At 36.8% G+C, this 15,420-nt stretch overlaps 4 protein-coding genes and 3 non-coding genes across 10 annotated transcripts in view; 4 read left to right on the plus strand and 3 right to left on the minus strand.

Moving 5' to 3' along the window:
• Window positions 1–15,420, plus strand: part of zgc:174653 — a 954,986-nt gene that overhangs the window by 567,739 nt on the left and 371,827 nt on the right. The gene's annotated exons all lie outside the window — the stretch shown is intronic.
• Window positions 1–15,420, plus strand: part of LOC141381679 (uncharacterized) — a 131,437-nt gene that overhangs the window by 75,847 nt on the left and 40,170 nt on the right. The window lies entirely within an intron of this gene.
• The window catches only part of wu:fe14d05, a 126,984-nt gene that overhangs the window by 34,723 nt on the left and 76,841 nt on the right, over window positions 1–15,420 (plus strand). The window lies entirely within an intron of this gene.
• Window positions 620–691, minus strand: trnap-agg (transfer RNA proline (anticodon AGG)). The gene has a single exon. It is a non-coding gene; the product is annotated as a tRNA-Pro (tRNA).
• On the minus strand, window positions 1,643–1,714 carry trnap-cgg (transfer RNA proline (anticodon CGG)). The gene has a single exon. It is a non-coding gene; the product is annotated as a tRNA-Pro (tRNA).
• On the minus strand, window positions 3,412–3,483 carry trnap-ugg (transfer RNA proline (anticodon UGG)). The gene has a single exon. It is a non-coding gene; the product is annotated as a tRNA-Pro (tRNA).
• Window positions 6,937–8,775, plus strand: LOC108183559 (uncharacterized). The gene is made up of 6 exons (XM_068220594.2): window positions 6,937–7,200; window positions 7,284–7,391; window positions 7,603–7,673; window positions 8,117–8,214; window positions 8,366–8,563; window positions 8,655–8,775. Exons 1-6 carry the CDS (start codon window positions 7,036–7,038, stop codon window positions 8,747–8,749), a joined length of 735 nt encoding a protein of 244 aa, XP_068076695.2. The 5' UTR covers window positions 6,937–7,035; the 3' UTR covers window positions 8,750–8,775.

The following is a 15,420-nucleotide window of genomic DNA, read 5'->3' on the forward strand; positions in this document are numbered from 1 at the left end:
GGCATTCTCAGAAAAAGGCCTCTGTGTAAGCCACAACGCCCTTACAAAACAAAAGACAACTGTAAGGGTTCAACTGAAATTTGAACCTAGGATTTCTCATGGCATGAACGAGAATCAAACTCCTAGAGCAGCAAGCCACTATGCAAAGGAATGTTTTATGTGGCGACACTATCTGCTGACAAACTGGAATTCTTCGAAAGACATTTTAATGAAAGACATAGTGCCCTGTAAAACACATAACACCTGTAAGGGCTTGTCCAGGATTTGAACCCGGGACCCCTCACACCCGAAGCGAGAATCATACCCCTATACCAACAAGCCACTGCAAAACAGTAGCTTTATATGGCAACACTATCAGCTGACGAACTGGCATTCTCAGAAAAAAGGCCTCTGTGTAAGCCACAACGCCCTTACAAAACAGCGGCAACTGTAAGGGCTCAACCGAAATTTGAATCTGGGATTTCTCACGGCATGAACGAGAATCATAGTCCTAGACAACCAAACCACTATGCAAAGAAATGCTTTATGTGCCGACACTATCTGCTGACAAACTGGAATTCTTCGAAAAACGTTTTTTATGAAAGCCATAATGCCCTGTAAAACAAAAGAATAACTGCAAGGGCTCGTCCGGGATTTGAACCCGGGACCTCTCGTACCCTAAGCGAGAATCATACCCCTAGACCAACGAGCCACAAAAGCTTGAATATTTTACAAGACATCAGAAGGAACAGATGGTCAGAAATCCTTATCTAACAAACATTGAAGCAGGGCTTTTGCTTCATTTCGACCCGGGACTTCTGCAATGGTTCGTCCAGGATTTGAAAACGAGACCTCTCGGATCTTAAGCGAGAATCATGCCCGTAGACCAATGAGCAACTGCAAAACAGCCACTTTACATGGCAACACTATCTGCTGACAAACCGGCATTCTCAGAAAAAAGGCCTCTGTGTAAGCCACAACGCCCTTACAAAACAAAAGACAACTGTAAGGGTTTAACTGAAATTTGAACCTAGGATTTCTCATGGCATGAACGAGAATCAAACTCCTAGAACAGCAAGCCACTATGCAAGAAATATTTTTTGTGGCGACACTATCTGCTGACAAATTGGAAATCTTTGAAAGACGTTTTTCCGAAAGACATAATGCCCTGTAAAACACAGTACACCTGCAAGGGCTAATCCAGGAACTGAACCCAGGTCCTCTCGCAACCAAAGCGAGAATCATACCCATAGACCAATGAGCCACTAAATTGAGAGAATTTCACAAGACGTCAGATGGTCAGAAATCTTTCTCTAACGAATCAAGGGCACCCTAAGTGAGAATCATACCCCTAGACCACCGAGCCACTGCAAAACAGCAACTTTATATGGCAACACTATCTGCTGACAAACTGGCATTCTCAGAAAAAAGGCCTCTGTGTAAGCCACAACAACCTTACAAAACAGCAGACAACTGTAAGGGCTCAACCGAAATTTGAATCTGGGATTTCTTATTGCATGAACGAAAATCATACTCCTAGACCAGCAAGCCACTATGCAAAGGAATGTTTTATGTGGCGACACTATCTGCTGACAAACTGGAATTCTTCGAAAGACATTTTAATGAAAGACATAGTGCCCTGTAAAACACATAACACCTGTAAGGGCTCGTCCGGGATTTGAACCCGGGAGCTCTCACACCCGAAGCGAGAATCATACCCCTAGACCAACGAGCCCCTGCAAAACAGTAGCTTTATATGGCAACACTATCAGCTGACGAACTGGCATTCTCAGAAAAAAGTCCTCTGTGTAAGCCACAACGCCCTTACAAAACAGCGGACAACTGTAAGGGCTCAACCGAAATTTGAATCTGGGATTTCTCACGGCATGAACGAGAATCATAGTCCTAGACAACCAAACCACTATGCAAAGAAATGCTTTATGTGCCGACACTATCTGCTGACAAACTGGAATTCTTCGAAAAACGTTTTTTATGAAAGCCATAATGCCCTGTAAAACAAAAGAATAACTGCAAGGGCGTGTCCGGGATTTGAACCCGGGACCTCTCGCACCCTAAGCGAGAATCATACCCCTAGACCAACGAGCCACAAAAGCTTGATTATTTTACAAGACATCAGATGGAACAGATGGTCAGAAATCCTTATCTAACAAACATTGAAGCAGGGCTTTTGCTTCATTTGGACCCGGGACTTCTGCAATGGTTCGTCCAGGATTTGAAAACGAGACCTCTCGCATCTTAAGCGAGAATCATGCCCGTAGACCAACGAGCAACTGCAAAACAGCCACTTTACATGGCAACACTATCTGCTGACAAACCGGCATTCTCAGAAAAAAGGCCTCTGTGTAAGCCACAACGCCCTTACAAAACAAAAGACAACTGTAAGGGTTCAACTGAAATTTGAACCTAGGATTTCTCATGGCATGAACGAGAATCAAACTTCTAGAACAGCAAGCCACTATGCAAGAAATATTTTTTGTGGCGACACTATCTGCTGACAAATTGGAAATCTTTGAAAGACGTTTTTCCGAAAGACATAATGCCCTGTAAAACACAGTACACCTGCAAGGGCTAATCCAGGAACTGAACCCGGGTCCTCTCGCAACCGAAGCGAGAATCATACCCATAGACCACCGAGCCACTGCAAAACAGCAACTTTATATGGCAACACTATCTGCTGACAAACTGGCATTCTCAGAAAAAAGGCCTCTGTGTAAGCCACAACAACCTTACAAAACAGCAGACAAGTGTAAGGGCTCAACCGAAATCTGAATCTGGGATTTCTCATTGCATGAACGAAAATCATACGCCTAGACCAGCAAGCCACTATACAAAGGAATGTTTTATGTGGCGACACTATCTGCTGACAAACTGGAATTCTTCGAAAGACATTTTAATGAAAGTCATAGTGCCCTGTAAAACACATAATACCTGCAAGGGCTCGTCCGGGATATGAACCCGGGACCTCTCTCAACCAAAGCGAGAATCATACCCCTAGGCCAACGAGCCACTACTTTGATAAAACTTCACATGGCGTCAGAACCATCAGATAGTCAGAAAACTTTCTCTAACGAATCAATGGCACCCTAAGCGAGAATCATACCCCTAAACCAACTAGCTACTGTAACAGCCACTTTACATGGCAAAACTATCTGCTGATAAACTGGCATTCTCAGAAAAAAGGCCTCTGTGTAAGCCCGTAGACCTTACAAAACAGCAGACAAATGTAAGGGCTCAACCGAAATTTGAATCTGGGATTTCTCATTGCATGAACGAAAATCATACTCCTAGACCAGCAAGACACTATGCAAAGGAATGCTTTATGTGGCGACACTATCTGCTGACAAAGTGGAATTCTTAGAAAGACATTTTAATGAAAGTCATAGTGCCCTGTAAAACACATGACACCTGCAAGGGCTCGTCCGGGATTTGAACCCGGGACCTCTCACACCCAAAGCGAGAATCATACCCCTAGACCAACGAGCTACTACTGTTATAAGATTTCACATGGCGTCAGAAGCATCAGATAGTCAGAAAACTTTCTCTGACGAATCAAGGGCACCCTAAGCCAGAATCATACCCCTAGACCAACGAGCCACTGCAAAACAGTAACTTTACATGGCAACACTATCTGCTGACAAACCGGCATTCTCAGAAAAAGGCCTCTGTGTAAGCCACAACGCCCTTACAAAACAAAAGACAACTGTAAGGGTTCAACTGAAATTTGAACCTAGGATTTCTCATGGCATGAACGAGAATCATACTCCTAGACCAGCAAGCCACTATGCAAGAAATATTTTATGTGGCGACACTATCTGCTGACAAATTGGAATTCTTTGAAAGACATTTTTACGAAAGATATAATGCCCTGTAAAACACAGTACACCTGCAAGGGCTCATCCGAGAATTGAACCCGTGTCCTCTCGCAATCGAAGCGAGAATCATACAGATAGACCAATGAACCACTAAATTGAGAGAATTTCACAAGGCGTCAGATAGTCAGAAATCTTTCCCTAACGAATCAAGGGCACCCTAAGTGAGAATCATACCCCTAGACCACCGAGCCACTGCAAAACAGCAACTTTATATAGCAACACTATCTGCTGACGAACTGGCATTCTCAGAAAAAAGGCCTCTGTGTAAGCCACAACGACCTTACAAAACAGCAGACAACTGTAAGGGCTCAACCGAAATTTGAATCTGGGATTTCTCATTGCATGAACGAAAATCATACTCCTAGACCAGCAAGCCACTATGCAAAGGAATGTTTTATGTGGCGACACTATCTGCTGACAAACTGGAAATCTTCGAAAGACATTTTAATGATAGACATAGTGCCCTATAAAACACATAACATCTGCAAGGGCTCGTCCGGGATTTGAACCCAGGACCTTTCACACCCAAAGCGCGAATCATACCCCTAGACCAACGAGCCACTAAATTGAATTTATTTCACATGGTGTCAGAAGCATCAGATAGTCAGAAAACTTTCTCTAACGAATCAAGGGCACCCTAAGCGAGAATCATACCCCTAGATCAACGAGCCACTGCAAAACAGTAACTTTATATGGCAACACTATCAGCTGACGAACTGGCATTCTCAGAAAAAAGGCCTCTGTGTAAGCCACAACGCCCTTACAAAACAGCAGACAACTGTAAGGGCTCAACCAAAATTTGAATCTGGGATTTCTCACAGCATGAACGAGAATCATAGTCCTAGACAACCAAACCACTATGCAAAGGAATGTTTTATGCGCCGACACTATCTGCTGACAAACTGGAATTCTTCGAAATACATTTTTTTGTCTTTATTTTAACAAAACAAAAAAGAACAGAACAATGACAACAGCTTACAACCAAGAAATTTCTTAGCATCACAGCACATAATGAAAAATAACCAAAGTTTATGGTGATCTAAGGTTTTGCAAAAATGTACCTGAAATCCTAGGACCTACATATTCAAGCAACGGAGTCCAGATCTGATAAAAAGTGTTTTTCTATGGAGAGATTAGACTCAATAATAATTCACGCAAAAGACACGATGTACACATGCGTAGCCAAATTCACATGCGTAAAATATTTATTTATACTCACAAAAACAATTCACATGCACAAAATAAAAATACATTTTCACAAAATACATTTCACAAATGCAAAACACCATTTGCAAATATATAAGAGTGTACAAAAAGTTTTGAATGTTTAAAATTCACGAGTTCATCCTGAATGAGAATGTGCAAATCCTCTCTCACGTACGACTCACCCTGAATACGAGTGTGTGCATTTTTGAGACTTTCCTGTCAGCACACGCCTCCCACGTGAGTCACTCGTGCCCTGTAGCCAATAAGATGCGAGCTTACTGTTCAACCAATCACAACTCCCTGAGAACGTGGGAATGACCGAAGCGCTTCACTGTGCGCTCCATTTGCGCAGTCTGACCTAATTAACGGAGATGATCCTCTAAGAAGAAGAATACTCCTCTATTTAGCATGGCAGGTGAAGAGCGGGATGCGCGGGTAAGTGGTTACTTGATTTCTATAGTGGTTTATGTATGCAAAGATTAAGTATCAAACGTTTGTTAAAGCAATGGCTGTTGTTGTTTATAATGTAATCTTTATAACGTAAATTAAGTCCGTTATTAAGCCAACATGGCGAGTGAAGAACGGGATGGTCGTGTAAAATAGCATGGCTTCTGTCATGGTCGATTCTAGGATTGTCATTCAAGGGAGCTCAGCTATAAATTTGATCGAGGACTAATTTGGGGGTGGAATCGATCGCGTACTAAAGTGAAGACCTGGAGAGCGTAATGCCGTTTTGGGTGTGGGTGGGTATGGGGGGTGGAGAGAGGAGATGATCGCCGACTGTAAGGAACGGGCGGGGTGGGGGTCGGCAGTGTTGATCGCGGACTATGAAGATAAATGATAAAAGGTATAATTGGTATTTGTCTTACAGGCACTGTCATCAGAAGTAGAAATAGCAGCAAAAGCTCTGATCGATGTATTAGCCAGGGGCCTTACTCCATCTTCGTAAAGAAATGCACTAGCTAGTGGTAGTAGACCAATGAGAGAAAGCATCTCAAGTGGGACCATTCCTTTGCCTGCAGAGCCTGAAAACATGGTAAGGCAAGCCTTAAAAAGGTAATTTTTCATGTTTACTGTAAAACACAACTTTTTGTGTCATGCAAAAAATGTTTCTTATTATTAATATGTTTATTCATTTTGCCCTTTTGTCACTATAGGCAATTCCCAAGTATGTTTGGGACAGAGATTTTTCTGTGGCCAAACCTGGAAACATTAAAAAAACTGATTTTCAAATCCATGTCCTCTCTGAACCATCACCCTTCACACCAAAAGGAGATGAAGACCTTGAGCTTGTCCATGCTGGACTTGGAAAAAGGCTTTTAACTGTTCCAGATAATTTTAAATACAGTGAGGTAATTGCAAATGTTACCATAATACTAGGAATTTATGGGAGTTTTATATCTGTTGGAAAAAAAAAAAATAAAATAAACGATGAATTTTGTTTCATTCTTAAGATTGTCAGTCTGCTTGAAGGAGAGTTTCCCAAATTAAAAACACTTCAGGGTGGCTGGATGTTTTACAAGTCTACAGGTATTTATGTTTTGCATGTTACATATAAACAAAAAATGATTTGTGTGCATTTGCAATAACTTTGCACTTTTGTAAATTAATGAAACTGGTATGTGCTTTGTTGGCGTTAATAATTTAGTAATAAGCTTCATTAGTTTAAACTTTTTAGTCAAGGACATGTTTCTCTGCCATGTTCTAAGATTATGGCATGCCCTACTTCAGTTTCCAGTGGTAAACAGAGCTTTATAGAACATTTCTGTCCAAAATTTTAGGTGACACATTTATAACAATATTGCTAGCCCAAGAAGGCAACAGTAGTCCTGAATGTGATTCTCAATTGATTTTGCCATTAGGTGGGGGTGGGCGGCGTAAGCTGTCTATAATTCCCACAGATGCTGATGGATACTCAACTCGACTCCTAAAATCAGTGTCAAATAATGGAAAGAACATGCTGTTTGTAGTTCCATTACAGGAACAGCTTTCCACTGAACCATTACCTTATGATTCTGTGGAGTTTGCTAAGATGCCACAGTCCAGCTGTATGAAATGTGGTAAGAAAATACCACTGCCATTGCTGCCCTTACACATTGAAGAGTGTAAAGAAGCTGAGACAGTAAGTCATACAGTATTATGGTTTTATTTTTCTATCAATATTATTTATTTACAATGCCAATGCATTTTGATTACTTTTATTAGGAGTCTTCAAATGATGTGACCATTCTAGATGATGATGTAGACGAAAATGTAATCGAAACTGTTGACCAGCCAAGCCCACTTCACCCCATCTTAGAACCATCATTACAGGTCTTTGATCAAAGCCTATTTCTTGTATTTGGGTATACTCACTATATTTGAATATACCCAATTCGTGGTTCCATAAAGAATGTGTTTGAAGCTATTAAAAATTTGAGACTATTCTTAATATTTTAGAATCTTTTTATGGGGTAGAATATGTATGTTCTTCAACAAATTTGCTACAAACATACATTGTTTAATTTATTTTTACTTTTTACAGATTTGTCCAATTTGCCAGATCTCTTTCCCAACTGATGTCTTGCCTTTTCATGCAAGCATGTGTGGTGAAGGGTAAAGTTATGCTAAAAATTGTAGGATGACATGCCTTTAATACTAAAGGATTAGTTTGCACAGTTTGTTTTGGTTGTATATATCTCGAGGGAGATGTACAAAGATCAGATGGAATGTAGGGTAAAAAATTAACAAAATAATTTTCTGGTGGACTGTCTTAAATTTAAATTAATGTGTTGGTTTCATAAACTGGGTCAGTAGTAGACATTATTAGATTTGATGTATGTAGCTTTTATAAGCCTTGCTTTGAGAAAATCATTACTGGTGACTTTTGACATTAATGACTATAAACAGTATGTCATTGTAAGTTACATCCAGACTTTGTCTGGCACTAGGGTCTAAGCCTTGTCTATGAAACTGGGCAAATGCTTTTAATATGCATGAACATTTTTGAAGTGGCTTAATGAACAAAATTGAAATTGTTTGTGTCTTGCCTGTTTTAGAGAAAGGACTTTTGGTGACAATGATTCTTCATTCACTTTAAATACAGAAGAATTGCCAGGACCCTCAACTGCACAATCTTCAACATCCCTGTCTGCAGGTTAGACACAACACATTTAAATTTTTTTTAGTGCTGTTGTACTGTAAAATGATAAGTGCATCTTTATTCATTTATTCTTTCATCTTTTTTGTATTGTTATTCAACTATGCTTGTAAAATGGTATTTAGATAAATTGTTCATTTGATTTCAGCATGGAAAAATGAAATTGACCCATTCAAACCATCTCGAATGTTCTGTGATGAGTTGCTCTCCATCAATTCACACTGTCCATCTCTATCATTACTCATCAACCAGTTTGATACTATGGATGAACAAGATAGTACCCTGGTTTCATTTTATAAAATGAACAGTGCTAATTGGTCCACTCCATTGAAATATAGATTGACTGGTACTCCTTTTTTATTATTAAAATAATTTGAATCGCTTATAGTCTGTACAGTTTGTGCAACGAACTTGCTTCATTTTGTATTTTTTTTTAGGAGATGCAGCTGTTGGCAAGGGAGTTAACCGCCATATTTTGTCAATGATGATGCAAAAACTGAAGACTGGCTTCACTTTAAATTTGGGTTTGTAATTGGTTGCAGTTCGGTTACATGTGCACACACACACACACACGCACACACACATATATACATATATATATATATATATATATATATATATATATATATATATATATATATATATATACATATATATATGTGTGTGTGTGTGTATATATATATATATATATATATATATATATATATATATATATATATATATATATATATATATAAAGTTAATTTTCGTCAACACTGCCTGTAACCCTGACCTTTTTCTGTATGATTTCGTGCACTGTACTTGAGAAGCCTTTTGCACACCTGATAAGATGTAAAATGTTCATAACATTATCTTCTATTTACTGGTGGGCAATGCAGATCGATGCTGACTGGTACCACCACAGTGCATACAGAGAAAACATTTGTTTAGAATTTTACAGATGTGATTTGATGTTTTATGTCTCTTTTGCTTTTGGGCTATTACAGATTTTATACAACTAGTACTATTAGTTAATTCTTACTGATTGGATTTTTTAGGTTCATCTACTACAGCCCTTTTTGAGGGGGAAAAAAAACACCGTGTACCTTCTGCATCTGCTGTACTACGGGACAGCAACCTGTTCCAGATGGCTGGCCGGATGATAGGCCATTCATTTTTGCATGGAGGTCCTAGTCTTTCTGGACTGAGCATACCTGTGGTCATATAATCAGCTCAGACCTTGTTTATTTTAAAATAATTTAATTCACAGGAATTAGAAAAATAAGAAAGTTACATTTCTTTTCTAATTCTCCCCAAAATTAAAGAACTTCAGTTAAAATGATTAATGATGTGTCTCCATCAAAAGAATTCCTGAGATTAAAAGTTGATACTGAGGAGAACTTGTCAATTTTGTGAAAGTTATTGAAAACACTGAGCATGTTTACACAATTGCATATACTCATGTACATGACTCATAACACATAATGTCGCGCACATCATTAATTCTATTTTATTTACTTGTGTAAATATATATTTATTCACTTTTTAAATTAAATACAGTAATATTATTGACTAATATGAAAATGTTTATCTGATTTATGTACAATGCAGTTTTTACAGTAATATTTTTTGTCTTTTAGTAGAAATATTATATGAGTGACTTGCTTTGTTTATAAAATAAAGTGTATCTAATTGGATTTGCATTTTAAACATTAAATAAAAGTTTAAAAGATAATATTTTTTGTTTCACATATTTAGGTTTTAGTTATAATACTCCCAAAATATTTTAACAGAAATCCACAGATTGTTATCAATATTCTTCGCAGAAATAGCAAAAAACGTTGACAGATTCTTTCTGGCCCTACTCATGACTCATAATACGTAATGCATAATACAGAATGTCTCATGTCAATATCCATTTAAACCCTTTTTACAATAAACAAGTTAAATTTGGTGTAACTAAAACAAATTGTACACAGCATTACCTGGTTAACAACCTTTTATGCTTTGCAAAACATTCTTCATTTATAAATGCAGGTTTTTGGACCTTTTTTTTAAGTGTGACTTTGAGATTATTAGACTCATGTAAGGCCTAATAAAAGTATCCTCTTTCAATTTTTATTTTGCTCACCTATCATTGCTGGTTAGTAATAGTATATATATATATATATATATATATATATATATATATATATTAGGGATGCACGATATATCGGCGGCCATATCGGTATCGGCCGATAAATGCTATTTTTAGGACTATCGTTATCGATCCGATGTCTAAATTCGGCCGATATCTTTAAGCCGATAAATTACGTAATTGTTCAGACTTGCCCACTGCACTATAATGGATCTCTCTTCACAATGTTTATTCCTTCAAAGTCTGTAATTTCTTCAAGTGGTATAGCTGTGCGTTAATAAGTCAGTAAGTAACCATGTTCCTTATCATTGTAGATGTGTTTGATTGAGTGTCATTGTGTATTTTGCTTTAAATCGCCTCAGGAAAAATATTAACTATGAAAACTTTTCCAGCTCTGTCTCTTTGTTGTGTAGAGATAGCAGGGGATCTTAACTTATTACTCCAGGGCCGAATAATATTAGTTTCGTGGTGAATTGCCTTCTCTTTTAGTTGCAGCCGGTGAATGAATGAGGACACATGTAACTTGGTCCAAAATATTTATTACTTTCCGTGTGGTACAACAAATCAGTCACCTAAAATAGTCTCATTGCCCAAAAGCCGCTCCTCTCTCTCTCCCTCTCCCTCTACGCTTCACACACACACACACCAAACTGCAACTGGACCCGCACATTTTACAACACGTGTAAACAGTTGTTTGTAATCTGATTATTTGTTATTATCAACGCGTTGCTTGTCATGTGTTGTTGATGTAAGATGTATTCAGTTTGATCTAAATATTCATATTGATTATGACGAGCGCACGAGCTGTCACCGCGCGCACACACACACTGTAGCACGTGAGGTGGATCTTGTGCTTTTTAAAGTGTGAAGTTAATATATATATTCAAAGTGTATGTATATAATCTGCTTGTAGACTTGCATACCATTAGAAGAATTACCATTTCACAAGAACTGGATAAGTTATATAGTTACCAGGTTTGGGTCAGGGGTTAACCTAGGTGGAAATTGAGGTCAGGGGTTAACCTAGGTGGAATGTGTGTGATAAATGTAGAACTAAGACAAAAACAGATGACAGAGGTGGAATTTGGAGTCAAGGGTTAAACCAGGAGGGATCTTGTGTGACATATGTACAACAAAGGAAAAAAACAGACTATTTAAACGGGCCAGAACCTGAGTGAGACAGAATTTTTCAGACAGAGATGCTACTGGGCGTCTCCTGAAAGTTCTCCTTTGTTGTCGACAATAAAGTATATTCTTCTGATATTCATAACCTCCAGACTGAGTTTGATTTAGTAAGAGAAGAACCAAGAAAACCACCACATTTGGCGTCCCTGGGTGGGCTGGAAAGGAGCAGGACTGGTGTTACTGTGCATGCTGGACTGGAGAGAAAACACAAATATGTGGCCACAATAAAAAACGGTAAGCGATTTTATGCTTATTAGTTTGTGTTTTTTCTGCCAGGACCTGCTTGTACAGGTAAATACACTTGAACTGTTTCTCCAGCTTTAAAGAATTAAAAGTAAATGTAAAAAAGATATTAAAGAAAAAAGGGGTTTTGAATAACAGAAGAAAAAGAGTAATTTGCATGCAAATGATCTGTGTTTTCCTAAGAGGGCCTTGATGGATAGGATAAACATTAACTAGTAACTGTTACTCAGATTTGGGAAATTATTAATGATATAAGATATGCATAGAGCATTTATAAGTTTTAAGAGAGAGTCTTTAATGTGTGGTGACAGTTAAGAGATTAAAGCAGAGTAAGGTATGCAAATGATCTGTGTTTTCCTAAGTGGGCCTTGATGGATAGGATAAACATTAACTAGTAACTGTTACCCAGATTTGGGAAATTAATAATGATGTAAGAAATGCATAGAGCATTTATAAGTTTTAAGAGAGAGTCCTTAATGTGTGGTAACAGTTAAGAGATTAAAGCAGATTAAAGTAGAGAGATGCGCGCTAAGACCTACGATACCGCTTTGTTAAATGAGATAAACAAAGGGCTGCATGGGTAGGCGAAAGCCTGTGGTTACCGCTCTAAGGTTAGAGGGCTGCTCGGACAGGTCACTCAAGAGGAGTGTAGTGTAGAGTATTTATTTAATTGAAGTGTTTGTGTATTTGATGCTTCAGATTGTGGCAAAATAGTCCACATAGGTGGGCAGAGAAGACTGCCTTCCTCCTCCTTGAATGGAATGAGGATGGGGGGATGCAGCTCCTGTTACACTGAGTGGAGGAGAGGAGTGAATGAGAAGAGGAAAAGTAATAAGATTAGAGATGTGAATGCGTTTAAAAGTATGTTTTCAATAAGGAGTAGGTTAAAATAATGATTATAGTAGATTATATAAAAGGAGGGCTGCATAGGTGTGGTGTGATATAAAGAACAAGAAGAAAAGTGATTGATGCAGTTTAAGAGAAGAGATTATAATATAAAGGAGGAGTCTCTTAAATCAAAACTAATGGAACATGTTGCATTTGAAAGACACAGAGTAAAAAGCAGAAGAATATAATAGTTACACATTTTTCTGAAATTATCTTTGTGTTTTAAGTTTGAATATGTTAAAAAAGAACAATAGGCAGAGTGAACTTAAATTCCTGACATAGCAATAGGTGAAAGACAGTCTGCTCCAGGATGGGGGTAAGGGAGAGATTTATGGTGTCCATGTGGGAACAATAAATAGATTGTCTATTTACAGCATTAGGGAAACAGAGAAGAGGAGAGTTAATGAGAGGAGATCAAACTATAGATAAAATAATGACATAGACTTTAACATAATTTGGATAGAATATAAGTTATTAATGAATAGACAAATTATAAAGTAGTATAGTAAGATAAATGAAATAAGAAAGTACTAATAACAGAGTTATATTACATAGAAAAGAGGTTAAAACTGTACTAATGAAAAATAATAAATGAAGCCATAGTGATCAATATATAGAGAGATAAAGGAAGTATAGAGTAAAAGCATGTATTAATAAACCAATAGATTTACTAAATAAATATCAATGAATAACATATAAGTTAGGTCTTTGATTGAGAATAAAATAGAAAAAGAAAACTTGAAAATGAATATTGATTAATTGAAGATTTAATTATAAAATGTGTAACAAAATAAGTTTTAAAATGTATAAGAAAACCTAAGAGCTAAAAACCTAAATTACAGAAAGGAAAAAGAATAAAATAGAAATAGGAAAAAATAAGTCCACTGTTTCATAGATAAAATTAGATGTTTAAAATATGCTTACAATATAGGCACATTGAACAGATAAGATAAAAAGAAAAAAGCAGTAACAATTTAAAGAAATAATTGACTTCAGAGAATTTGATTGGATTTAAGGGAAAAAAAATGTTTTGTCATCTTTCTCAAAGTCAGCTATGTCATTTGTTTGTAGTAAAGTACAGTGATTCAGATGAAAATCATAGAAGCTAGGTAAATGTTAAAGAATGCATTAGAGTGAGTTAAAAAAATTAAGCTAAATTGATAAGTAAACATTGCAATTCAAAAATGAAAAATGCTTTTAGTAAATAAATATGTGAGTTTAAGTAATAATATGAACCCTGAGGTATAGCAGTAATGATTTTGAACTGTTATACCAGATATTGGGCCACCATGTAGTATTGTTGAATTAAATCAGGTATGGAAAAACAGATATGGAAATAAAAATGCAATACTAAAATATGTGACAGAGAAAATAAAAGATAAGGTAATGACAAATGGCAAACAGAAGAAACATTTGATGCAAGCAGTGAGAAAATAGAAACTGAGCATAGAAAATGTTAGGGAAACTAAAATTCGATGTAAAAATGACCGGTTAGTAAAGGAACACTAGCATAGATGAGGAGAAATGTAAAGTAAAGCATAATCTGAAGCTAAAGAAATTATTTAGAAGAACACTGAAGAAATAGAAAATTAAACATTTACATATGATAAAATGATTGTGAATTAGAGAAAAATAAACTGTTAAACCGTAAAGAGGAGAAAATAGATGAGAGGAGTCTTCATTTGATGAAAAAAAATGGGAAAGAAGGAAATATTTTATAGGTTATGAGTTAAATTCCATATATTAATTAAGAGGACAAAGGGATGGACTTTGGGGGACTGTGGTCTCTTATCTACTAGACATCTCTGAGTGCACTGGCAAATGGAAAAGGTGTTTGAAAAACACAATGGACAAACTGTTGGCTGTGGACATTTGTGAAAGCAGTGAAGCAGACACTGCATGCCCAGAAATTTCTGAGGACTGGAAAGGCTACTTATGTTCAGAGACACTAAAAAGAGGCAAACAAGCTAATGATGAACTGATCAAAGAGAAAAAGCGCTCCACCAGAACTTTACAACAGCTCAATGAAAGAAGCCAGCTCTAAGAAAGAAGGGGGAAACACTGTGCCCTGATATGGACACCACAGAAAAGACTACACCAATCTATGAACCAGTTGTCTTCTCAGGGTGTGAGGAGGGGGAGTCTGGCAGTCCATCTCAAAGCAGTCGACCTATAGTCCAAATTGACTACAATGTGACCACTCAGAGGGCAAAATAAGAGCAAAAGTGTAGCTACCCATTGTTGTATCAAATCAGACTCCTGTCAATTTAATAAATAGAAAAGTATCATGTAAATTGCAAGAAAAGTCTTAGATGATAATGTACAATGAAACTTTAAATGTGTAAGGTTGAAATGATAAATTATGAAGAATGTTAAATTATTTTGGCTCATTTTCATTGGTTAATTCATAGAGATTATTGAACATAGGAGAATAAATTATAATGCATGGTGGTGATAAAAAATATAATAAAAGACAGTTTTTGATAACTAAAAAAATAATAATTTGGGTTAGAAGTTGGTGGAGTTAAGTATTTAAGTTAAAATTAGGGAAAACTTATTTTGAGTAAACTAAAATAAGATTTGGGAGAAAAATTATGTCAGAGATTAAGACAGAAAAGTGATTTATACTTGAAGAGAATGAAAAAAAAAAAGTGAAATGAACTCACAATACTGAATAGGTCAAAAAGTAACAATTCTAAATGTACTAAAAGAATAATCGAAAGAGAAAAGTGTTTAAACAAATAAAAAACAGAAAACAGGTTGTTTTACAT

This window comes from Danio rerio, chromosome 4 (assembly GCF_049306965.1).
Source record: "Danio rerio strain Tuebingen ecotype United States chromosome 4, GRCz12tu, whole genome shotgun sequence".
NCBI classification, from domain to species: domain Eukaryota; kingdom Metazoa; phylum Chordata; class Actinopteri; order Cypriniformes; family Danionidae; genus Danio; species Danio rerio.